At 38.1% G+C, this 26789-nt stretch overlaps 5 protein-coding genes across 5 annotated transcripts; 3 read left to right on the top strand and 2 right to left on the bottom strand.

Annotated features, from left to right (window-relative positions):
* Nucleotides 1–7726: 7726 nt before the first annotated feature.
* On the top strand, nt 7727–9094 carry GCK72_023812 (uncharacterized protein; the record flags this gene model as incomplete). Its single annotated transcript, XM_003109679.1, has 4 exons — nt 7727–7777; nt 7874–8246; nt 8505–8668; nt 8936–9094. The coding sequence occupies 4 exons, from the start codon at nt 7727–7729 to the stop codon at nt 9092–9094; spliced, it is 747 nt and encodes a 248-aa protein (XP_003109727.1).
* GCK72_023811 (uncharacterized protein) lies at nt 7997–9112 on the bottom strand (the record flags this gene model as incomplete). The annotated part of the gene is made up of 2 exons (XM_053735567.1): nt 7997–8244; nt 9031–9112. The coding sequence occupies 2 exons, from the start codon at nt 9110–9112 to the stop codon at nt 7997–7999; spliced, it is 330 nt and encodes a 109-aa protein (XP_053579133.1).
* Nucleotides 9113–11070: 1958 nt separating this feature from the next.
* GCK72_023810 (uncharacterized protein) lies at nt 11071–11370 on the top strand (the record flags this gene model as incomplete). Its single annotated transcript, XM_053735566.1, has 2 exons — nt 11071–11125; nt 11180–11370. 2 exons carry the CDS (start codon nt 11071–11073, stop codon nt 11368–11370), a joined length of 246 nt encoding a protein of 81 aa, XP_053579132.1.
* A 10242-nt stretch (nt 11371–21612) lies between these two features.
* Nucleotides 21613–22954, top strand: GCK72_023809 (uncharacterized protein; the record flags this gene model as incomplete). The annotated part of the gene is made up of 5 exons (XM_003109740.2): nt 21613–21686; nt 21843–22139; nt 22191–22458; nt 22536–22758; nt 22827–22954. 5 exons carry the CDS (start codon nt 21613–21615, stop codon nt 22952–22954), a joined length of 990 nt encoding a protein of 329 aa, XP_003109788.2.
* A 628-nt stretch (nt 22955–23582) lies between these two features.
* Nucleotides 23583–26764, bottom strand: GCK72_023808 (uncharacterized protein; the record flags this gene model as incomplete). The annotated part of the gene is made up of 16 exons (XM_053735565.1): nt 23583–23646; nt 23691–23860; nt 23905–23984; nt 24033–24151; nt 24363–24536; nt 24584–24752; nt 24801–24892; nt 24939–25089; nt 25137–25210; nt 25254–25386; nt 25430–25543; nt 25754–25838; nt 25885–25998; nt 26075–26176; nt 26222–26345; nt 26613–26764. 16 exons carry the CDS (start codon nt 26762–26764, stop codon nt 23583–23585), a joined length of 1917 nt encoding a protein of 638 aa, XP_053579131.1.
* Nucleotides 26765–26789: the final 25 nt, after the last annotated feature.

The raw sequence follows: 26789 nt of genomic DNA, 5'->3' as shown, positions 1-26789 counted from the left end.
TAGCGCGTGGAGACATCCCCAGTCTTCCTACACCAGTCATCTTCCCGTTCAAACTTGTTTATCCAGGAAAAGGTGGGCGATAAATGAATGCGGAGAGAAAATGAAGTATAGCCTGATTATTTGTAATTATGCTGGAAAAACATTCTCCAAAGATCATCGGCCTGTTGTTTTTGTTTTTTTGATCTATACTTGAGGAAATTCACAACAAACGACAGAAACCGAATTTTAATCTTCTTCTTCTAGGTAAATTTTGTTGGTAAAATTGGGAGAGAGAGAAACAACTGATTAGATAGAAACAACATGTTATCTACGGTTAAAAATCAAAAATTTTCAGCTAATGAATGATTCAAAAAGAGAGAACGGAATTCATTGAAGCAGTATATAAACACGTTGTGTTCAATACTTTGGAAGTAACCTTATATTTGGAAATGTTTTGTCAAAATACAAATATCAAAAATGCGGGTAGGTTGTGTTATTGGCAAAATGGAATGAAATAAATGAAATAAAATAAAATAAGAGGAATAGATCAAATTTCCAGTCAGACCGAAGAAAATTCAATTCCGTGTCTCTATCGGAATGACATTGGATTAGAAGTGATATCGATGCTTGTTGAACAGGAGAACTTTTTCTTGGGAGGTTGATTGCCTTGCTGTTACTTTTCTTATTCAAATCAATATAAAATATATTCCTCACGTGGTTTGCCGGTTATTGAAACCCATCCCATAGACATTTTTGAGCTGTTTCTTGTTTTGTTTCGAAAAATTGCTTTTAAAAATTTGACTGAAATCCTAAAACCTATCCAAAAATTGAAGTGTTAAACTATTTCTTGAAAATTTAACAATTCTACAGAAAAAAAACAACACAACCTAATGTAAGTTAATCTTTCTAGTCCAGAAACTTCCTCTTCTGAATATTCCTTCACATTCCTATAACTTAACTTATAAACAAATTTAACTTCTTTGAATTATAAACAAATTTCACGATCTAATATGAAAAATTATGCGACGGCAGGGTAGTAGTGTTAGATAAAAACTACGAAAACGGAAGATTTGGATGGCACATGCACATTGCCTCTTTCCATGAGACACCTAGTTAATCCTTGTCTCTCCTCCTACTTAGAACAAATCCATATCAGTTCGTTTTGAAGAACAAAAAACAGCGAGTCATGATATTAAAACAAGGGATGCTCCTACTAGGAATTGCACGACCCATGAAAGAGAGAAAATGTTCGTACTTCTTATTCTTGATCTATTCAAAAACCAACCAAATCTTTATCTCCCGTTGTTTTATCTTTTTCTAATATAATTCTGGAAATGTGCAGATTATTGTCTTACTCATCTGCAAAGAAATGTCTAATCTTTTTTGGTGCAGCAAAAATCAAATATTTTCAGTTCAGAAGAGCAGAAACTTCTGTTTCAAAATTCGACTCAACGTTATGATGCACCTTCCTAGTCTATGGAATTCGATTAACACATTTTCCGGTATAAAACTGGATAGGAAATGAAAAAATAAATGATTAATGGATAATCCTTACGTCAGAAATGCATCATCTACAATTCTGGAGGGTTGGGGTGATACATCATAATCTGGAAGGCCCCTGACATATTATAACAACAAATAAAGAAAAGAAAAAGAATTGCATCTTTGAAAATCTCAACGAACAATTCAAATTTTGTTATCTTCGTTTAGCATTTGCATTTCCTCACGTTTCATCCGGATATCCATTCAATTTGGTTGAACTTTTCCGGCCTCCATGGTCACAAGTTTAAAAGAAAAAGGGAGATCACTCGGTATATGAAACACCAAACCAAATTATCCAGTCATCTCATTATGAGAGAAATATTAAGGGTGATACATATAAGAAAACAAGCCAAAAGTTTAGAAATCGAGGCAATAGAGTATTAAATTAGGATACGTGACATTACTCGGTTTGCCTTCTTTGTAGCGGGGTGGGAAACATATCTTTCTAGATATTTGAGCAAACTCAAGTTGGCTTGAATACAATCTGCGTGAATATCTGAGAAAATTTAGAATATGTGTGGTTTAATGATGTCATATTTCGGAAATACGCCTCAAATTAGCTCAGTAGTAAGTGAAGTCACACCTCGCACGCTCTGAAATTGAGTTGAATGTCCTCTATCCTGTTTGAGAAATATGCATACTCCACTTCAGATCAATAAGACCATCCGAGTAAAAAATTATGCAAGAAACTGATGCATAGGTGAACAATTTATTCAAAAAAAAAACAAAGGTTAACAACTCTCTCACAGTACATCTCGGTATCACAAAATGTGAATACATTATTTGGATTGGCTGATTGACAACTTTAAGATTGATTGTATTCATTTCTTCATAATAAAACAATCCTTTTGGTTCGGAATTGTTGCCCGTACTTCATTTCGTATGTGTTGTTGAGTTATCTCTGCAAAAAATCAGTTGAGCTGTGTTATGAGTATACTTTTACAATCGAATTCATGTTGAAAGCCCTGAACACACCTTACGTTTTTACTTAATGTTATAACTGCTGACAAATATGAAACCAACACAGTTTCAATCCTGAACTTTCGAACCGAAATTTGTTTGATCTATCCTGAAACAGATCATCCTGAAACCATCCATATGTTTATCGTAATCCTTTTTAAATATATTAATACTCTTGTGTGTTTATTTTCTGTTTCCAATAGTTTTGAAAATCTCTTTTAAAAATCTTTGAAACGGTTTTTAAGTCAAATTTATGCATATTTTCCAGAACGTTGAGCCGTAGTTTTACAGAATTGGACTAAACCTTGGAAAGAGTTTTTTAATACAAATTTATATAAATAAATCGTTTTTGCGCCGCGTAATTTGATATTCTTGTAGAATTCTTATATAAAAGTTTTTAAAAAAGTGCAGGATAACATTTCCTAGTTTCAGTTAATGCCAAAACATTCAAGCTCTTTTTTTGGTTTTCGTTTCATTTGGAAGTTAGTTTCAAACTTTTTGGTTTGGAATAAGTATTCACGGTAAGCAAAAAAACTGACATACGTTGAAACTTTTGCAGAAGCAATGTCTCCGGGCACGAGAATATTTGTGTCTGTTGAAATGCTGTTATGGCTGATTTGGGTAAGAGAAACATATTTTTTCTATTCCTAAGATACATTGTGACCTAAATGGAAGAATACAGGGTGGCTGATAAGTATTGAGACACGTATTTCCCTGATTTCCCTGCATAGAAAAAAACTCAAGGTGTCCATTTCAGAAAACAACTATATTTTTCGAATCAGTACAACATTATGATCAGCTTTTGAAAAAAAAAACTAGGTTTGATTCCGTGGTCGCGTGCCAGATGCCCAGATGTGACAAGGGAAAAGTGACTCTGCGCCGCGGGTAAGAAGGTTTCAAGATCAACCAAAGAGATTCAATAATATAGCGGTCAACAATTATTCGATTGTCCCATTATTGGTCTAAATAGCTTACGGTAGACTTTCTGAACATTTCTCAGCCCTCAACTTGAATTTTTTGAAATTGAGGAGAGTGGGGGCCTCTCTGATATCCGAAGGTCTTGTTTTTGAAGCAAATAATGGAAAACCATGATTATCAACTCATAAGAATGCGATAACCTGAAAACAAAGTGATCAAAACATGTATTAGACATTATAAATTCAGTTCAGAATTGTTGAATTCTTCCTATATTCTGTCCTCAATTTTTGTGACGGTTTATCTAAAAACTCGCTATTTTGTTCATTTTTCTCAACACTGCAAGTTGCACTTGAAGCCCTCGTGGGTCCATGACCATGTGTTTATCTGTTTTTTATATTAATATAATTTTGAGGGTAACATCTCAGCTGTCACCAACCAAATTCCTAGTCTCGAAAAATTTGTGCTCCTGTATATATGAGCCAATAAATGTGATAACTACCTACGGCGCAGATTCTCTTTTTCCTTCTCACATCTGGACGTCTGGCACGCGACCACGGAATCAAAAGTAGCATTTTTTTAAAGCTGGTCATAATCTTGTACTGATTCAAAAAATATAGTTATTTTCTGAAATGGACAACTAGATTTTTTTCTAAAAAAACAAGAACTTTTACCACATTAACTTTTTCGTAACAATTCTTCAACATTTTTACGTTAACGTCCCGATGGAAGTTTGTAAAATATTTCATCACGCATTTATCCACACATAGCTAGTTACTCACTCGTGACACATCCAGGAAATTGAACTTTGATGGGCTTTTAATATTTCATAGGGTTTTTTGAATGTCTCTGAAATTCTGAAATTGTTTTTGTCGAGACAGGAAAACCAAGTTTGTTGTTTCTTTCTGCCATAAAATTGTACTATTAAGCCCATATAAAGTACGTTTCTCGTGCTGTACAATTGTCTATATTATTTGTTCGAAAAGCACCACAAATGTTAATCATCTCTAAGATGCATTGACATGAATCACCAACATTTTCGTTTCCTTCATAACGCTGGTCTGTTACAATCTGAAAAGACAATCAAACGAATGACTTATCAGATTGCTATTTCTGTTGTCCTCTTTCCACATCAATAAGATAGGTGTCTGACACTTATGAATACACGAGCAATGCGTCAATCATATTTTCTATTACATGCCCTTTTCTTTCCTTTTCCACAGAAATGAAAGTGGCAAGAACTAAAAATAACATTGAAGACGGATGGAATGTAATTGGAGCAAGCGAGAGACAAAATGTCATTCCGTTGACAAGATTCGTACAGCGATGAAATCTTATCAAGCCAATTAGCCAAAAGAGGCCGCGGGGCTTCTCGCACACAAATTCTCCGTCCCGTACACTAATCCATCGGTCGGCATAATCTACTGAAGAGCCTATTGTAACAGAAAGACAAACAAGAAAGGAAGAAATGAGCTCTGTAAGAGCCTCCCCTTCAAGTGTTTCATTTTGAATTTACGTACGTTCCGACGACTTAAGTATTTTTGGGTATTTAGATGCTCAGCAGTGCAGTTGCAGGTGGTCTCTTGATTTCCGGGCGTTTGGTCAACAGTCGACACATGACAAAGGAAAGAAAAACAGTGAAGACCTTCTTTGTCATGTTATTCTTCAAAAATGTAACATATGACGTTTTGGTAAATACAGGGAGAGTTGAAAAAGAAGAAGAAGAACTGGAATCATCCGTTTTGACATGGCCAATGCAGCAGAAAGTTTTGAATTGGATTGTTTTGAAAATGAAAAGGAAAAAGTCAGTCATTACTTTCAATGGAGACCAATTTCAATATACAGACCCCCGCCCTGTTGTTCCCTTTGTGTAATGGTCAACGATCGGATAGGGTACGCGATGCAAATTACTGAAATCTGGTGTCCGCTATCCAAAATATCAACAAATGTAATCTGTCGTGTCGCCGTTGCTATTCAAAATCAATCGGGTGTAGGTGGAAAACAATTCAATTCAGATACTGTAGTCCCTCGATCTTTGGCTTTAGAAATGTAGATATCGCTAGACAAGCTGAAAAAGAAGAAGTCATGCTAACCAGAGATTATTCTCATAAATATAACATGCAACCGGAAGAATTGTGCTCCACTTCGGTTTTATGAGCAGCTTATATCCGGTTTCACAAGATCACGCATCCTCATTTCTTTGAGAGTCTGCTCGAGTATTAAAGTCACAGAACGAATGTTGTAATGGGAAATTGAAATGCGTACGAGTGAGCGAAAACGCGAGTACTTCTGAATCCAATACCCTGAATTTCAAATTGTAATGTCCGCTGTAAAGAAAATTACCAACTTCCTCTATCTCTCAATCTATCAAAGAGGTCCTTCAGAAAAGAGAACTTTGAAAAATTGCCGGCAGGTGGTGTATTTATGTGTGCTGTCCACCACATTTTAGAGTACGAGGCGCCCGTGTGACCAAACACCACATGAAATTGGTTCCCACGTCTTCCCTTGGTCCGTCTTCAATCCGCAAATGGAAAACGTAATTCAGTAATTGCGAAGGTCTGAGAACCGAAGACGGCTGAATGGGTGTTTCCTATGGTTTTTGAATATTTACGGAGAAAGTATGTTTGATGAGTAAGAGTACGCCAGATATTTCACCAAGGATGGAAGTAGATGCGGAATAGATAAGACGTAAATTGCGTTGAAGGTCTCCGTATAGTTGGCCACCACGCATCTGTTGTTCCACACGATCCTATTTAGGTTTTGAAGGTTTCGGGAGAATTGAAGAGGAAATCAAATTCGGTTTCCTTCCTTGAATATCGGAAGTGATGACGGCGAGACAATATCGGCGCAGATCAAACAACATTTGCATTTGGTAGATACGTTCGTTCTATTCCGAACACTGCTTGATATGATTCTGGATCAAACATTGAACAAGTTCCATGCAAAAATAAATTATCTAGAAAAACTGAACTGCAGACATTTAGGGTCAACGTACAATGATAGTTGCACTTTTTATCTAGAATGTCTGACCATCAGACGCTTTATATACCGGCCCTCGTTTCAGTTTATCAATTTCTTTCGCTTCATTTACAGTGGTCACTGCTCGCGTACGCTTCGTGTATTTCTTCCACGCAATAAGATTATCAGGCTATTTTCTGCCTACATGTTTACTGCGTCCCGCATATTGGATCCTATGCTGTTGTGAACTGAGAGCCAATTCTTAGTTTTCTCCATCAGCTCCGAGCCCTCTGCCGCTGGTCATTGATTTAGAGCAAGTCTGCAGCCATAGTCCTAAAACCACCCCCTATGTGCTGCCGCGGAAAGGGTAGTTGCTCAAAGGTACTGAACAGTGTCTAAACAGTCCTAAGACTTGAAAATAACTTGACAGTGCATTGTCCCAATGGATATCTCTCCCAACCATGTGACAATCATATCACTCCAGACGTTTTGCACCATGTTATAGCTTAATGAGCATTGGTGCACGCTCTCAGTATTTGAATAACAGAGCGACTCTCAGTGACGACCAAGCGCCTGGTGGGTGGCTGAGAGATTTCCCCTTGAATCCTTACGCAAAATAAATGTTTTCCGAAAAAATAGTGCAGCGATTTTTCGAATTTGGGCCCAATCGGGCCGAGTTTTAGATGGCCTGAAAGCTCAGACCGAGTCACACACAAATATATATTTTATATATCTCAACTCCCGAAATTCTATGTTTTATTCGTAAAAGAAATGTGGTGCGCGCTCTTGTTGTTATAATGCATAGACACCCCTTTATGAGTCGCTGAAGGCGGAGGTTTCTTGCTTGCCGACCCCCCGAATGCCTCCGCAAATATGTGTTTGTAACGTAAAAAATCTTCGATTTTCGGCATAAAAAGTTAGTTTTTCTTGATTTTGATACCGTTCGATAGCTCTTATTCTACAGAATGCAAATTCCTAACTTTTATCTTAAAATTCCAAGTTTGACTGTACTTTATCCCATAAAACAGTTTGGTGCGCGCTCTCTCGACTAGTGAGGGAGAGACGCACAGAAAAAGAGAGGGTGGACGGGGAGGGGTGCCGCTCACTCTGTTCAACATTACTCGCTCGACAACGTCCTTCTCGTTTCTTCTTGATGCATTGTGTATACATCTCCAAGAGCTCACATACTCTGATGTTGTGCTTGAATAGGCTGCGTCACGCATAGCCTTCATTTCAGAAAGAATGGGCTCTGTGGGATTTTTCGTTTCCTTCTTCTTTCGAATGTTTACCGCACTGATTCTCCTCTTCTCCGTTTTTGTTATCTCAGTAAGTTCTAGTGTTTTCAGTGAATCAACCACTTCAAGCAAGAATCATGTCTGACGGAAAGGAAGAGCTCGTTAACCGCGCCAAGCTCGCTGAGCAGGTATGTTAATTTTTAATTTTTTTAGAAAATTTTGGGATTTCGCAATATCTGAGATTTGAATTTCAATAATCTTCAATTCCATTTATCGGATTCCAGGCTGAGCGTTACGACGACATGGCCGCTTCAATGAAGAAGGTCACCGAGCTTGGAGCTGAACTCTCCAACGAGGAGCGTAATCTCCTCTCCGTCGCCTACAAGAACGTCGTCGGAGCTCGTCGTTCATCGTGGAGAGTCATCTCTTCCATTGAGCAAAAGACCGAGGGATCTGAGAAGAAGCAACAAATGGCTAAGGAATACCGCGAGAAGGTCGAGAAGGAGCTCCGCGACATCTGCCAAGACGTTCTCAACTTGCTCGACAAGTTCCTCATCCCAAAGGCTGGAGCTGCTGAGTCCAAGGTGTTCTACCTCAAGATGAAGGGAGACTACTACCGTTATCTCGCTGAGGTCGCTTCCGGAGACGACAGAAACTGTAAGTGAATTCATAAATTGATGACTGCAATTGGGACCTAACTGTGCACTCGTTTTCTAACCCTCATTCGTAAGCTATGCATCCTTGTGTGAAGTGTGGAAAGATATCATAGGAAGACAGAGAACGAGAGTCAAAGCCGCGGTCCCAATTCCACATTGATGCTTAGCTTAAGAAGTAGACTTTAGACTCTAGGGGATTCGTGAGCACTGATTTATGTGCTTCCGATGTACAGAAATTGAAATTTTCCCCTTGTTGCAGCGGTTGTCGAGAAGTCGCAGCAAAGCTATCAAGAGGCGTTCGACATCGCCAAGGATAAGATGCAACCAACTCATCCAATCCGCTTGGGACTTGCTCTCAACTTCTCTGTCTTCTTCTATGAGATCTTGAACGCTCCGGACAAGGCTTGCCAGCTCGCCAAGCAGGTGTGTTTAATGTTTTTTTTCTTATTATAGCTGTCGCTAATATCGGACAAGCGGCCTACGCGGAAGCACTCGAAATTGCGAATAAAGATCTCTCGCCGACAAATTGTGTCCGTCTCGGTCTCGCACTCAATTACTCGGTCTTCTTCTATGAAGTAGCCTCGAGCCCAGATAGAGCTTGTCAGCTCTCCAAGCAGGTGCCAACATTCTACCAATACTGCAGCTGACATAATTTTATAAATAACTCGATCTCAATGTTTCTATTTTCAGGCCTTCGATGACGCCATCGCTGAGCTCGACACCCTCAACGAGGACTCTTACAAGGACTCGACCCTCATCATGCAGCTTCTCCGTGATAACCTCACCCTCTGGACCTCGGACGCTGCCACCGATGACACCGATGCCAACGAGCCAGAAGGAGGCAACTAGATCCTCACTTCGCCCCATTTATGTTTTCGCCACACCCCACTCAATCCGATCTGAAACATGATAAATAATACTATTTGTCATAAGACTTATTTATTACAATTGTCTAGTTACACCAATCGTTTTTGACCCCTCTTCACCCCATCCTGTTTTATATAAAAGCCCCCATTTCTCTTCAACCAAATACAGATTGATTTACTTCGCTGTAACCCCCATCTCACCAATTCATCCTCAACCCCCCACAAAAAATTAATGTTCCGTTTTGTTACGGCTTCTCCCTCCCTTTCAAATCTCTACATTCGAAACACCCCCCAGCTTTTGAAACCCATAATAAAACTGATACTGAGAACCCACAGCGGTTATAAGAAATTTGTTGTGTTGATGTCATGCAAATGACTGGTTGTTGAAACACGATCGCGTGTGTTGTTTCATTTTCAGATGCTGGAATGTTTAGACTCGCAGAGAGCTGATTTGGAACGATATCCAGACCATGAGCTTAACAAGAATAGCTGTTTATCTGATGTGAGATGCAAAATATAACTATGGAGCAAGACATCTGGGAGTTGTATGTTTTAAGAGATTGGATATTAATGGAGCATGATGGAACATGATGTAAAATACATTCGACGATCGAGATGAAGTGCGGTTACAATTATGTTATATTATTGTACCAAGTTTGAAGAGAAAAAGTGATCCAGAAGGATACTTTGTTTTTCCTGAAAAAAGTATGGTTTTTGACTGCAAAAAATACAATGCAAAAAACGAAATCAGTCTTTTGAATTCAGAAAGAAACGAATTTCACACTTGTTCATTGAATTTTTCGCCGATTTCAGGAAAAGTTTTGACAATTTAAAAAAATGAAATATTGAACTGAAAGAAGCTAAGTTATTTTAAAAAAGTAAAAGAAAAACGGTTGCACAATTACCTCTTTTGCAACTCGTCATTTGAAAACTAAAAAGGATTACTAACCAAAATAGGTATTCCTGAAATATTGGACACGATAGAAGTTGGCATATGGATAATGAATTTGAAGCACTCGTTGGTGACAAATGAGGAGTTGCAAAAAGACGTGGTTTCAAAACAATTAGCTGCAAAGTGTCGGGAAGTTGAATTTTCTGTAATAATAGCTGATGATTATTGAGACAAAAAATAATAGGCGCAGCTAGTTCTTAAAAAAGTTTCAGAATTGATCAACTACCCGTTTAATAAGGCATCTGACAAAACTTCGAGCTGAGGAGCTTATTTCAAGTCCAGCGTTGTAATTCAAAATATGTATATTATAGCAAATAGTGTTTTCTTCTTTCTTCACTCATTCAAATTTGATGGAGCATCATTTCCACTTATTTGTATTTAAATGTTTGGAGATATTCGTTGTTACAAATCAAACAATTTTTGAACAAATTCATTTTTCTGGAATCAGCTAGTAAGTGGAAAATTTTAGGCTTGGCAAGAAACTATCTGCGCATGCCTCAGATTGCTTTACTATATCTTCTTGAATTCATGACGGTGAATAAGCAAAACCCATCCAATAAAACTAGATAAAAAGTTGTATCGTCGGTTGTGTGACATGCGGATGGGCTAAATCATATAAGATTTAGATTTTTGGCACGTGTATTGATTTTCCTCAGCCAAAAATTATTTATTTACGTACACTAAGGAACTTCACATAAAAATGTTCTTCCGTTTGTTGCTCCTCTAGTTTAAGGATGTCTGCTGGCGTTTCATGGAAGCCAAGTCGATAGAGTGGTGGTTACTGTATAAAACAAACACTCCATTAGAGAAAAGCAATTGAATCAGTTACTCGGGTAAGAAAAGAGAAATAGAAGTCAAAAGTTCACTCTCCACTGAAAGGGGAGGATTAGTCAAAAGGTGATGTATTCATTTCTCTTTTTATTCTTGTCTGTAAGTTACTAAAAGTACCAAATTTTAGTGTGGTAGGAGTTGAAAATAATTAACAGTTCACAGATAGTTTTTAATACATGTCTTTCATCTACATTTTTCTTCGTGTAAAACTGGGTTGTGTGGTGACTAGTGGTGTGGTTTGTATTATATTTCTGAAATTTAAATTAGAAATAGTTTTCATTACAGGAGCTTCTGCGAACCCAGATATTGAAATAGTCGCTATTGTGAATAATCAACATGCAGCTGAACCAAAGAAAAATGAAGCCATTCATATAGCTCGCGAGGTGGCTGCCGAAGATCAAGACACATCTAAACCGACATTGAGTTCATTGAATTTGTTCGGAGAGGAAATTGAGCGGTTGTTGATGGCAAGCTAAAACCTGAGTTCCACCCTCCAACAACGTTCAATTGGGTCGAAAAAACAATGGTGCCAGAAGCAGTACAGCCACTTATTGTGAAATACACACGTCATTTAACTCGACCTCGAACTTAATATCACTTTTCGGATGCTGAAAATTTCGAACAACTTTTCATGAAGCTCTGAATCTGAGAAATCCGGTCCAGACTCTAATGAATCAGCTTTCAATGTATTTTTCATAAAACAATCCCTCAAAAATATCGATCAAGAAGTGCCAGTCGTAAAATCCGGTGCAATTAATGTGTCCGAAGATGAAATCATTATTATTAATGATTTCAGTTGTTTTCAAATTCGGATAGTTCTAATGAATCAGTAAAAATAGAAGATACAGAATCAGAGGTTTATGATATTCGATTCAAACATCCAGAACAAGTATTGAGAGCTTCGACTGTTATTTAGCGTACTTCATGTTTTCCAGGTGCTAAAATTATTGCTGCAAAAAGATTCAGCACAGATGACACTTCGGATGCTAAAATGTGTTTTACTTCAAGGCGGCCAGAATTCATCAACATTCTTAACTTACCGGAGCACAGTACTCATTTCCTACAAAAGATGTTCAATTCTACGTGGAAATTGATATTTGAAGTTTCAAAGCTAATTTCTTTTAGTATTAAGATAAACATGTTCAGACCGATTCTTGTCATTTAACTGTTAGAATTCAAAACTAATTTCCACATCATAAACATCATTTAATCATCGATTTTTTCTATTACTATTTCCATTCAAAAATCGTATCTGAATAAAATCTATTGTGCGATGTGTTGAAATGCAGCTTGGTACCCTGAAGCTTTGAAAGCTTTTTTTTTGTTTCTATGCAGATAGTTTCCCGTGGTTGCCCATTTCGTTCACTGAAATAGTATTCAAAAAACCAAGATAATATGGTGGGACTATTAAATCTATAAAAGAAGATAGACGAAACTGCCTACAAAAAGATTTGAATTAGCTACCATCTATTCCAGTGTTTAACACTTTTCATTCGGACTATACATATATGTATTATACTCTTAGAAACAATGAACCATTTGTAGCAATAAAACCTTCTACGATATTTTATTGTGAACATTTTTTGAGTTCAGTTTCACTGTCGCTTCCATCTCGCGAAGGATAGAAGTGGAAACGTAAAGAATACGCGTCAAAAACCAAAACTCTACAGAATTTCCAAAAGATCTGCTCGAGGTCATTGTTTGAAACACCTTTTTGTTTTAAAGTTGCTCCCTGGTGCGTCGAAAACAAAACTATTTTTTTTGTACAAGCATTCATTTTCTTTGTTTTCACAAGTCCCTGTTTCTGCACTTTTGTTTCTGCACTTTGCCAATATTTTTGCACACACCTCTGGATTTTCTTACTTCCCACTGACTGAAGGTAATTTGCAGGTTAGGTGAGTCATTCGATTGTTTTTAACGCAGAAAATTACTGTAGTCATATTAATCTAAGTATGATACTTTTCACAAGTATTTATTTTTCTATTGTGTGAATTGATTTGGAAGTTTTTTATTGTGAATGCACATACATCTTTTTTCTTGCCATGCTTCGAGACCTGAAATTATTTTGAACGTGAGATTTCGAAACTTCTAGAATTTGTTCTGATAATTGCCACCTTTCTTGACGAGAGCAGTATTTGGATTGATGTGCATTTTTCTGCATTCTCAGTTTCAGTCACGCTTCGTGGAAGTTTATTTTTTTTGTTTCAGAGCTAAAAAAGAGCTGAGTTTTAGACTTCATTTCATTTGTACAACAACTGTTTGTTGAATTAGATTCATTCTTAAGAATATGACTTTTGAATGAAATAGTAGCACACATGTATCTGCTTTCCTCTCTCTTTTGAATTCGAGTTTGCCCTTCAATTTGCATATGGATATTGTGCAAACATAACCATTTCAATACCTGCAGTGGCACAGAAATAGCGTGGAGGGTTCTCAGGTCGAACGTAACGGATTGCTCCCTGACAGCTAGCCAGTCCATGTCGGTCCGCGCGCGCGTTGCCTGTTTTGCACAGTATGTGTCTTCCGCGACCTGCGTCTCTTCCCATCGTACTGTCTCTCATCAATCAACCGACGCGTTACCTCTCCGTTGTGTCTGCGCACTGTGTCCGTTGCACTTACTTTTGTCTTCCTCCTATTTTCCATCTTACCCATTTCAACAGGCGCATAACAACACATTCCATCGTACAGCTTTTGTTTCTTTTTTCGAAACGATGCGGTCAACTTCACTTCCTTTTTTTCCACTTTTTGACAATCTTTTTCTTAGGAATATCTGTTAGTCTTCTCACTTTGCCCTTTTTGTCGAAAGTTAACGAGAATTTTTGTGGGGCAGTGCAGATTGAGATAGCCATCTCAAAAGGCGCGAAAAATTTATGAGTGTTGTGGCAGATCCTCATCTGCATTCACATATCGCATCGTTCTCTGTCTGTCGGTCATCTTTTTATTTCTTTTAAATAACAATAATCGACCCTAAATCCATCAATGTTTTTAAATTTTGCACGTTTTCACTATCGCTCACCGTCAATTGGTTCTGATAAATGAGATTAACGGATTCGTTTGAATGGTATTACTGAGTAAGAAAGTTTTCTCTCGCTTTTGTGAGGTTTAAAACAATGTTTGTTTCTGTTATGAAGGTTGAAATTAAGTTAATTTTGATTTAAATGTTGCTCAACCTCTTCACTTATTGACCAAAAATTCTTTGTTTCATTTTTAATCATGAGGTTGATTGTCAGTACTCAGAGAATCGGAAGAATTTGGTAATCTGGTTCCAGAATCTAGCCATAGTTCGCGCAAATTTTCAGCTGCAGCCAAGAAAAACTTCCTCATATTAAAGTATATGACTGTAGAACTCTACCTAGAAAACTGTCATTCATTCATCTTTGCTTCTACATGGCTATATGTATATAATTATTGTTCTCTAGCTTACCGTGAAATGTCGATTCTAGCAAATTTGTCTTCAGTCTGTCTTCGACTTTTCACGAGTATGACGTGTATGCATATACTCTGTCCAATTGTATAGAAGACCTCTTCTTTCCGCGTGCGCCGCCAAACGTCGTCTTCTCCTTTTTCTTCCTCATAAGGCATTCAGCTCGTCAATGTTGGCATTTAACCACGTTCTGGATAATTCATGACGGTGTTTCCGGTCTTGTTTCATCAATCGTTCGGTTGGTTCCAGTGGAAGAAGTACAAATCAAAAGTCTAAACGGAAAGACGGAAAGATAGATGATGCTAAACTCCTGCATGCTAGTAGTGCTCGTTTCATCTTCTTGCACACGCAATAATCCGTTTTTTCTTCTTCTCAATGGACCCTACTTGAATCTGTCCGTTTTGCTATCTCAACTCGAATTTTTGTGTAAAACGAATAAAAAAACGGAAGAATGAACAGAAAACCTAACGGCATTTAATTCTATTTCATGTCTCACCCTCTTCACAATCCGCCAATTTTTAATTCGATGCCCGCCAAAAACCTGCCCGTGCTGATGGGTTATTATCCATTGCCATCATAACCGAGCCATCCGATATATTTGACCTTGTCCTCTGCAGCCGCCGGCGCAGCGTACTTTTCGACGGCATCCGTGATTACCGTTTTGACGGCATAGGAGTGGCAGAAAAGTGGATAGAAAGATATCTTAACCATTACTTTTTACTACATTTATATTCATATATTCCGCCGTACTATACTTACATACAAAACACACAAGAAACGACATCTGTTGTGTTCGAAGATAAACGAGTCGTGGTGGTATTCACTAGTGAAAACTAAATAACAGTTGTATCTTTTTAATTGAAACAAAAAACCCCCTTTTTGTGCGATTATTTGTCCTGGGTTGACCCTTGATCTAATGGACACTAATTAATTCCGGTAGTTTTCATGCTCACATTAAGGGTTTTTGTATACAGTAATCAGTTAACCTAGAAGTTTTTTGAGGAATGGTCTTATTCTCCCTGAAATTCAGTTTGAATCAAAATCACCACAAGATAATTAGATAAAATATAGTTTCCAAACCATGAAAATTTTGAATATTTCAAATTTCCTGAATGAGTACATATCACTTTTTGTCTAGATTCGTATAATATGTATGTAGTTGAGTCTAGTAACAAACTAATTCAGTCTGAAATTTTTACTGCTCTTCAAGTTGACTAAACTCGACTCGGTCTCCCTTTTCTCTTCTCATCTCTGTCTGTCACGGCTTCATTCACATAGGTTCTACATTTTTATTCCTTTCAATTCCCCTCATTTCCACCCCGGTCTCATCATTTTTCAATTACTCCCACTACATTGATTGTGAACTGGAACCTAAAACATGGAACTAGAGAACCCTGGTAGAACGAGTTTTCTTTTCTTTGCCCTTTGATCTTCCCGTCCTCGCACTATTGTGCATTCTGTTTTTTTTTCGTCTAAATGATTACGGTTAGGTTGGTGCTAATGCGTTGTGCAAGGTGATCGCACCGAAAGAAAAGAAAAGAAGAGAGTCTCCAAGAAAAACCTCACAACGCATGTGTGCGGGTGTATTTTTTTCTTCATTTTCATGCACAGAAGATTTTCAACCGGCTCGAATAGAGAGCACTGCTGCCGCTTTCCGCTCTTGCGCAAACCTGGACCGTGAGAGATGTGCCGCGTGCGCGGAAGATCGGAGCATACAGTGCACTCTTCCAACCAGCGGTTTCTTCAAGACTCTTGCCTGTTTGTATCTTGACTGTTCCAAGGGGGGAAAGACAGCTTTCAAGACGAAGAGAACTGAGAGAATGAGGAGATGCCCGCGCGAGACAAAGTTTCGTGCGCTGCACGTCATATCAGCCAACACGACGGTTTTTCTCGCCACCCATGATATGCCATTTTGAGCTGTCAAAAACAATCATTGATCTGCGCCGTTTCCTTGTGACGATTCTCAAAATCTGAACTTTTTATCCGGATTCTTTTTATGTTAGTCTATATCCAAACAACATAAACACAGAGGGCAACTTCACTAAGAGTAACACTCCCACTCAACTTTCAAATGTTCTCATCAGATGTCCGTCAGGTTGTGTAGGTTGCTGAAACTGACGTCAGAAAGTTTATGTTGTTCAGTATATCCATATTAAATGTTATTCTTCTGATAATAGTTCTCATTTCGGTCATTATCGAGAATTTAGTTTTCAAAGCTCAATAACCATCTTCAACCTGCCATTTTATAAACTTTTTCACATTTCCCGTTCCCTCTAATTTTCATTTCAAAAAATTTCTATCAATCCTATATCACGCCCTTTGAATGTGCTCCCATGCCCTGTTGTCAACAACATGTGCATCTTTGATTTAGATTTCTTGCTTTCTTAATTTCATCTTCCGAATCAAAATGAAAATGACATCAGTTTCAAATTAAGGATTACTTTTTGGTTTATCTCTTTTTTTGTTTCAACATCCAGAAGACGAAAGTATTGTAAACAGTGTTGAGGAATTTCTATTACCGCTTTCCTCGGTTTTTCTCCTCTGCTTTTCCAGCCCATTTGCTGATTTCGTTTATGTCATTCACTCATTCTCATATGGAATTCCGCTTCTCGTCGTGTTCCATTTCCTTAATACCCTGTTAACTCTTCTCTTGTTTTCACGAGCTCATTGAAGGGGTTTCCTGCTGCTGCTCTTTGTTGATCCCAAAATAGCGGGAGATATTCTATTGAGCCCTAGACAAATAAGTAATTAGAACTTTGGTAATGTCTGGAGAATTGAAGCGTTTTAGTACTTTCAAAGATCAAAAATGTAGGACTATTTTTGAAAATATCCTGTCAAAAGTGGAAAATCTGTCTTTTTTAGTATCCTCATTCCCAATAGTGCCGAAGAAAAGTGGTATCCACATCTAATGGAAGAGCATAATTGTTTCCACATGACCTGTTTCGAACTTCTCGGATATATATATATCGTTTTGTCCACATTCAACACTTTTTCACCACTCTCTCTTTTCTTACCCAACACATTGCAACACTACACTCTGTCCAACTTGACCAAAGTTGGTTTAGTCTCAATAAGTGAATTCAGGTTTTCGGGTAGAAAACAATGGGTCGTTAGACGATAGTTGACCAGTGGAAAATTGCAAATTTCAATTTTGAATTTTCGAAATGGTATTGTTGTTTTAACAATTCATTACCAAATACAATGAACAATCATCATGAAGGACTTCTTCGTCTACGCGTTCTTTTCTCTTTCTTCCTTATTGTGGTGTTCTTCTTCTGGAAAACTTACAAAAACCATCATCATCATCATATGCTGCTAACCAGTTTAGCCCAAGGAGGTTTACAATTATCCTTCTCCAAAAAACTTGTGTGTTATGTTTGCACTTCTTGTTGAAAACACAGGAAAAATAGAATGCCCATTCTCTATTTGACCACCAACTTCTCGATCTTCATGTGATCTGTCTCGCATTACCTCTCCGTATCCAATGATTATTTATCAATGTCGAATTTTGTGGCTCTCCCCTTGCAATCTCTTCTGTCTTTTCCCGTTTAACATATGTATACCCAAGAACTAGATATCATTAGTGAGGAAGGCTGTTTGCGTCGTCGCAAGACACTGTTAGGCTCGCTTTGCTCCCTCTACCTTCCCCGTACAGATTAGAGTCCTTGTTCCGTAAGCTCACGGGAATTTTTGACTACTACATTCAGGTGCCAGTTGTTGCTTCTGTGCTTCGTTCATCAGAGTTCAGTTTTGTGCTCGATGCATCCTTTCATTTTTTGGTTTTTTGCTTGTTCCCAATATCATCATCTTCGTTCTGCAATCCCCCAATCTTCCCTCAACGACCGCCCGTTTCCATGCATTTCCAACCATTTCCTTGTTTTTTCTTCTCACTTTTCCTCCACCATTCCCTCCAGTTATATTCTGTTCTTCTCAATAGATAGATCAACTTGATGCAAATGTTTTCCGACTGTTTGCAGAAGAACACTACTGATGTTTTCTCTCATTCTCTTTTTCTTCTCAACTCTTTTATTTTCTTGATTGTATTATAGTTGTGTAAAAAAGGTGAATCATACCTTTCAAACTGGACGGAAAACCGTTCTGTACTACTGCACAAACCGTACATCGACTGTTTTATTATAATTTCAGTATGTTTTTAGTTTCACATGACTAGTTTTAAACTTCATTCACCACCGATTGGGTGGAACAGAGGCGGTCTAGAAAATTCTTAAGTCTAGACGGTGTCGAGGCTTCCCCGGAAGTGAATTTTTAAAATGATAAGACAAATTTCAAAAACTTATTTTTTTCAAATTCATAGTTTTTTGAATGCGAATTTACAACAATTTAGCGTTCTGTTTTGAAATGTGCACTTTTCATGTCAACCTATTTGTTCAAATTCATACTTTGTTTTTTTTAATCATTTTACTCTTGCCAAACAGGAGGATGTAATGATAACATCGCTGTTTTTGAGCAGATTTTGGGTCACAACAGTGTTCAAAAGGAAGGAACAACTTTTTCTAGTCTGGTAGCTCACTTGGCTTTCTTTTACTTTTCCATTTCTCACTTTTCTTCTTTTTAGTCATAAATTAACTGAGTGGAAGTGAAAAGTGAGACGTATTCCTTTGTCGAAAGTAAAGCCGTCCTTCTCTCAAAATTTTGTAGCTCCACATGGAAGTGGTCTAGAAGGAAAAAAGTAAAAAGTGCTCAATCTTTTCTCATTTTTTCCTTCTTCTTAATCACAACGTTCTGCCCCGCAAAACCATCACGTCTTCGGTTTTTTCATGAAATTGCAAATAAGATTGAGATGAAAGAAGAACAAATTTAAACCGACAGGCGAATTCTCACAAGATCCCCACCAATATATGTATACGTTACGGTCTTCTCATTGCAATTACAATCACACTTCATTTTCGATTCCACGCTACAAATACAAGACACAACGGTTTCTTTTTTCTTACTGTGTTTTGTTTTCACCTCAATTTGTCTTCTGGGAATTCTCATCTTCCTCCTCTTCCCCTCACAAAGTCAATCAAACCGATCAATAGAAATTGACGCTAAAAACTTAACAATCCGTCTTTTTTCATTTCTCTGTGTGTTTTTTCGGCAGTCCCTCTTTTCTCACTGCGGCGGTTGACTTCGCCTCCCCCTTCTCTAGAACCATATGATATCAATGATACTTTCAACAATTTACTTTCCCTTTTCTGTGTAACATTATTTCTTCGGTACGGACAGGCGCTGTTGATGAATGAGTACATTGATACTCATTTCGAAATCCAAGCAAAACATTGTTTCCTTACTTTTCTGCTTATAGTTGCCTATTTTTAGCTTCAAATGTTCTACGAGTATCATTTTTTGTTGCCGTTGAGTTATTTGCACACAGAATTTTATACCTTTTTGGTGCGAAACTCAAACGTCCTCAGTCCTCATGTCCAAAGTTCAAAATCATAACAATGAAAGGATGAAATTTGCATACTTTGGAGTTTCTGACTGACTACGGTTCCATCTTTAAAAGTTTGACCATTCCATAGGGAAACCGATTTCAGTTTATGGTTCCTGTGACGCAACTAGTCACCCCACTTTTTGTACCAAACCCTCTTTCTATCCATTCATATGACTTTTGATTTTAATACAGTAGTTCGAAATTTCTCAAGAATTCTTTTGGAGTGGTATCCTCTTGATCTATTGGCCAAACCGACAAAACTTGTGTTCACATGTTTTTAAGGAACCGTGTCCTATTTGTTATTCTTGATAAACTTTACCGCCCGGAAATTGAAAAAGAGTACCAGATCTGAGGCGTCACATCCGTCAGTACAGTTTATTCATCCCCCGCATCTCAACTTTGTTTTATCAGTTTCCTCTTGCTTCCCCCTTATGTCTAGACGGTTTTTCTTCATTATTTTCTCCCATCTCTCTTTCTTTTTTCCCAAAAACACAGCAAAGATAGAGGCAAGCCCAACAGCAACATTGAATCTGTCAAAAATGTTCCTCACTTCTTTTTTAATCACACACAAATCCGCGACCATTTTTTTCAAAGTGTTTTTTTGAATGACTGCTTTTCCTACTGTTGCCAAATGGAATTTTCCTTTGGCTTTGCGTTTATACACACAAAAAGATTTACGATATGGGCCAGATGCCACATATCTCGCTCTATCCGAATCGGATGCAAGTAGGGGATAGTCTCGTCTCGTCTGTGAAAATGCGCATCCTCCCACAAATTCCATCACGTCTCTTCTTCTTTTTTTTGGCCTATCCATTTCTCTTTTTTCCGTTTCCACTCTTTTATCCGGAAATTTCAACCGATTCGTTTCGGATACACATATTGGCCCCTATGATGAAAATGATGAGAATGAGAAAAAGACAGAAAAATGGGTGGTATTGAATAGGGGTGGAGTTATAAGTGTAGTATAGAAATCGAGGAGAGGGGGATCGACCAACTTTTGGGGTTAATGGATAACAGATGTCTGACTACTTTCACGTGAATCGATTAGTGTGAGGGGTTAAGAGGTGGAGGGAAAAACGGGGGGAAACGGACGATATACAAGTGATGTCACATCTTCTCGCATTCATCCGATTTTGCCCCCTTTTCACTCACCGCAACCACCAACTCCTTGTCTTTTTTCCGTTTCATCTTTCAAAACCCCGCGGTTCTATTCAAAAGTTGAAAATCCAATTTCGACTAGACGGGTTCTCCATGGAATAGTAGTTCTTCTGTTGTCAGCTTACGGTTTTTGGAGCGGGGGTTCCTACGTTCATTTTTCGGTTTTTCGGGTTTAATACTCGTTCGCGCCTTCTTCCTATTCCATTTTTTCATTTTCCGTTTTGAACAAACAATTGCGCCTCCCTTTTTTCGTTCTCCTTCTATATTTTCTCACTTGAATCTTCCTTGTGTTCAGGTCCAGTCGGTATGTCAATACAACGATTGTTCCCATCTTTGTTCTAGGCGCTGTACTTGCAATTTGTTTTTTTGAGCGATGAGCAAATTTATAGTTTTATCAAATATCTCGGTCGATTAACCGAAAATCAGTCGAAACCGCAATTCCCTCCCAATATCTCAAACATCTTAGTGTTCATTCTGCCTTCTACGTTTTTCTGTTTCTATTTCTGTTCACTGAATTGTTTTTTCAAAAATCAGAATCCAACAATTTTTCGTCTCTCTGGGAATTGGTTGGGCCTAATTGAATTAGTGCCGACGTACCTTTAATGTGTTCCGCTTATTTTACTCTGTTTCGTTGCCCCTTTCTCTCCTTTTTTCGAGAAGTCAATTTAACATCACTCAATTCATTTCTCTTTTTCAGCCATGCCGTTCTTGGGTAGCACCGCACAATCTGCGTCGAACTTCTTCACGTTGCCGTTCAGAAAGAAGAAACAAAGGTAAGAAATAATGGGGGGTGTCAATCACATCTGGTTTTTATGTGTTCTAGTTGTGTCTACTGTAATCTTTTCTGTTTGTGTCAGTTTCTCATCTACAAAGAACTGATACACAACACACCACCAAAATTGAAGAAAAAAACGCGTTCCTTCTTTCAGGTACACTATCAACCCACCCGAGGAATCATACAATGTCATCTATCTGGGCAACGTGCTGACGATTATGGCACGTGGAGAAAATTGCTATGAGAAACCGTTGTCGCTGATTTGGAAAGCATATTGTTCACGGGCACGCAGCGATTTGGGAATGAATTTGGAGATTACTCGTTCTGGATTAAAAGCAGAAACAAAACAACAAGGACTTACTGAATACTGGGCTCATCGTATCACATTCAGCGGTGCTCCACCAGAGTATCCGAAAGTTTTCTGCTGGATTTACAAACACGACGGAAAGAGGTAACAGTTTCTAATCTATCATACAATTTTATTCACTAATGAGCTTTTCAGACTAAAACCAGAACTTCGTTGTCATGCAGTTCTTTGCAAGAAGAGCGCTGAGCCAGGAATCATTAACACACGTCTACAGGCTTTCTTGCATGCTGCTCTTCAGGAATACAAACGTGAGAAGCTCTCTGCTCAGAATGCTCGTCTAACAGGATCAGCCGGATGTCCGCGTCGCAAGCTCATCCTTCAGACTGGAACCCTCAATTTCCGTCCACCAGTCAGTCGATCAAAGTCAGCTCCACGTCTGGGAAGTATTGACGAAGAACAAGAAGTGAGTGTTTTTGACAGGCTTTTTTGACTAGAATTATGCATTTGATTAATAGGAAACGGAATATGATTAATTTGTAGGAGGATGAGGAGCAATTTGGTTCTGATGACAATGAATCAGTCTGCTATCGTGCTGCTCCGGATGTCGACTCCAATTCGTCGTTCCAAGTCAGCGACGCCTACAAGTCAGACGCCGGGCCAAGCAGTTCATCAACCACAGGAGCAAGTTCTGTTTGTTCGGACGACGAGAGAGCAACTCTTCGCTTGCCAAGAACTGATCCAGATAGTCTTTCGGAAGAGAGCGGTGAGTAAAAGAAAACAACAAATTATTAGGAAGATTCAATTAGTTCAACTATATCATGACCATTACAGGATATCACGAGGAAGGTAAACTTGCACGTGAATCAAGCGAAGAGATCTACGCATCCGACAACGATCTGGTTATCCTCGAAGAAGATTACGAGGACGATGAGGAGGTCGAGCAAGTGACGTCGCTCTGAAACATCTCTCTTGATATTTTCATCCAGTCATTGAAAAACAACAAGTTTCAAATTCCGAATGATATTCGACTCTTTTATACGGGTCTACTGCTTTTTTTTTCCATTCTCTTTGTTTCTCTTCTTCCGTCTAGAAAAAAACAAAAAGCACCCAATTCTCAGCTAATTCTCTCCTTCCCCAATTCGCCATACGTTGAACCCAAAAATTCGGTCGTTTTGCCACACAACTCTCTAATATACCATTTTAATTCAAGATATTGTATGTAAATCCCAAAACAAATGGTTTTACGGTGTACTTGCTAGACACGACAAATTGTTTTTCTCCAACTCCCATTTCTCCCTCTCATTATTTCATAATTCGGTCTTAATTTAATATTGTCTGATTGTCATAGAAAGTATCGTAATGTTTTTGATGTATTTTTGTCGCAAATCTATTGCAAATCTTAGTTTTCTTTGTGAGAGTCATGAGTAGACATGACTCGTCGTTCTGGTGCAATTGATTGATGCAATTTGTAAATGTTTAATAATGACTTGTAAACGCATATGATAATGATGGAAAGATGTTTTATAAAAATCAATGTGTAAATGTTCTGTTGTGGTATAGTTATTTCAGGTTTAGTCCATCCAGGTATCAGTGCATTCCATCAATAGCTTCCAAATATTGTTTTCGGATGAATAAGGGCAAGATGAAGTGTCTGAAAATGGAAGGTTATTTTATTTCCAAAGATTGTTTGGTAACCTGAATGGGATGAAAGCTGCAATGACAATAGGGAAAACCATTTCGACATAATGGTACTGAGCGAAACCAATAGCGACGAGAATAGCAAGTTGGATAAATTCGATAACAGTAAATTGATGGACAATTCTTTGCGGGACACGACGAATATAATGGGTTGGAGGGTAGGCGCGCTGTAAAAATTAAAATTATTGAGGAATTCTTCTGAATTGCTCACTTGTTCAGTGAAAATCAATAGGATACGCTCCCAAAATTCATTTCCGGTTAAGCTGCTGAATGCCATGAAGAGGAAAACTCCTGAAATGAATTGATTTCTGTTTTTTTAAATGTATTTTGGATAAGTACCATTGAAAATAGAAGTTGGAATGAACACAGTGATATATGGAACCAAGAAAAAGTAGATTGGGATCATGATGGTGTGAGCGATCAATGTTGCCAAACGAGTTTCACGGACGTGCACAATTCTGAAAACAGGCATTTTTGAAATCTACGATGTCATTTCCGGGTGTGACCATCAATTTTTCTTTCTATGATTTCACTCTGTATAAGTATCACATAAGAACAAATGATATCACGTGACTGTTTTTCAGACATTTTTCAGATCATTTATGAACATGTCATCGCTAGTTCTGAGGGACATGTTATTTGGTCTTTGTTTTGTTGTTTCCACCGTACACTGTTTGAATGTAACCGTTATGAAGACGGTCTTCTACATCCGATAATGCCTTCAAGTGCAAGAATGCTGATGGCAGAGCTCCATGCATCCATGGTAATCCAAAGATTGACAGACCAATGTTGAGAATGGCGACCACAAAAATATCCCAATGATGGGCAGATCCTTTTTTCAATCTATAAGGAAGTAGCAATGAATTTCTCTGCAATAAATCTTCACCAACTTATTTTCTTTGTTGTCAACAGTGTTGGTAACAAGAAGTTGATCCATAAAAAAGAGAATGGCCAGAGGAATCGCAAGACCAATGGCGGGTAGTTGAGCTTCTGCGGGAAGATAGAAGAAGGGAACAAAGAATGCGTCGGTTTCACGGGGGAATATTTGGAATTGTTCTTCTAAAATCAAATTTGATTAGTGACGCACTGTTTTTCAAGTTCACTCACTTCTGACATCACTGAATCCAAAAAACGAAATGAATGCGAACACAAGAACTGCAATTGGGAGAGCATAGTCGGATACCAAATCACGCTTCCATCTGAAATCTTAATTTTAGTAATTATAGAGGAAACCAAAATTTAAACCTTGAAAGATATGGAGAGCTTCTAAACGAGATGATCGTCATACTTAGCCAAGTGGTTCCAAAGAGTAAGAAAATGAACAGGAGAGGTTCTGCTGGGTCACATACATCTCCAGCCACATTGTTGATACAACCAAGGTAACCATGAGTGTAAACTGAAACACATCAGTTATTGTGTTTTGAGTTTTAAAAATGCAATTACCATGAACAATCGCCATGATTACTTTAATAACCAGAGCCAAAGCAATGAAAACCGAGAATATTTCTTCGGTGGATCTAAATAACATACTCATGTATATCATTATGTTCAAAATCATACCGAGTGGTGAATTTCATCAGAGATGCCAGTTGCAAAACCGAAGACAAAATCAGAATTCCCATTGCATAGATTCCGACAGATGCATACATTTGGAAGAAATCCCACCCATTAGTTTGAGCAACTTGATATATGACTGAATTTCAATATTCTCAAAATGCATTCTGCAGTTCATTTACCAGCAATATAGATACTTAGAGGAGCAGTTGTAGAAAGTATAAGAAGTTGTTGTCCTCCAAAAAATCCAAAGAATAAGCTTCCTATCCATTGCCCAAGAATAACCTTTTGCACATCTGAATTCAATGATTTCTCTTACACCTATTACAGTATCTCATACTAATCGCTCCACTGGTGTTGTTTTCATTTAACATTCCATAGGCAATAGACGTTGGTAATATTGTGAATATCAAAAATATGGCGGTGGAAATTACTTTGGAAATTGATCGACGATCCTTGATGCCTTCAGGAATAACTTGTTACTCGATTAACTTTCTATTTCTTACCGTCCAAATAATCCGATTTATAATTTGCCATGCGACGTTGGAAATCTTTGATTAGACCACGAAATGGGTAGTAGGGACAGAATCCCTGAAATAGAAAATGACATCAAAGTCGAATGTTTGATTATACTTACCGAAGAAGTTTTGTAGTTCTTGTCATCATCGTCGTCCGTTATGGGAACACCATTGATTTGAATTGTCATCTGTTGAGAAAGACTTTTAGCACTATCCGTCAGCAGGTCACGAATCTGAAATAAAATAATATGAATTTCTGGATATATGAAATTCAATCTAAACCCCCATCTCAAAATCTTATTTCCTAACCTGGTCATCATCTGCGGCATCATTCACTGACTGCCGAAGAGAGTCATTCATCAAAAGGGTGCCAAAGGTTCTTGCAATTTCCGCAGCCGACTTGGTGTGCTTCTGTAACGGAAATTACCACAATCAATAATTTCTGTCACGACTCGCCTCATAGCTGGGCGAAAGAATAAGAACAACAATTCTGGCCTCCTCCATTTCCAATCCGAGATTGGTTGCATCTTCAAGGGTTGCCAAAGCCATATGACTTTGCTTCAACCCATCGAGTTGTGCGCTGGAACATATTATTAGGAAATGAATAACGAAATAACGTACTAGGTGACAATCCAGGTTTGATTCACATCAAAAAAGTCAGTCCCCGAGTAGCTTTGGAGTTTATGATGAAGACGAGGAGCCCGCGAGTCGCGGTCAGAAACTGAGAAGACTGCGTTTTTGAAAAGAGCCAAGTCAAATCTTTCTCTGGGAAACCTTGAAGAAAGTTCAGAGAACAACCTGAAACATAATTCAGTGCGATCTTATACGCTATACTTTCAAAACTCACGTCAATAGAATTGTATGGATATGAGAATGTGCCATATTTCTATGGATACATGCTCTCTCAATTAGATGGTCAACGTCCATCAACCCACGGACTTCAGTTTTGAAGTTCCGAGCATGTTCGACCCTCTCGGTACGACAAAGAAGTTCAGGCATCACTACTGAAACTCGGGAAATAATA

The sequence above is a fragment of the Caenorhabditis remanei genome, chromosome X, assembly GCF_010183535.1.
Source record: "Caenorhabditis remanei strain PX506 chromosome X, whole genome shotgun sequence".
Classification (NCBI taxonomy): domain Eukaryota; kingdom Metazoa; phylum Nematoda; class Chromadorea; order Rhabditida; family Rhabditidae; genus Caenorhabditis; species Caenorhabditis remanei.
Note: the sequence above shows the minus strand (reverse complement) of the source record. Positions and strands in the feature narration are given on the sequence as shown.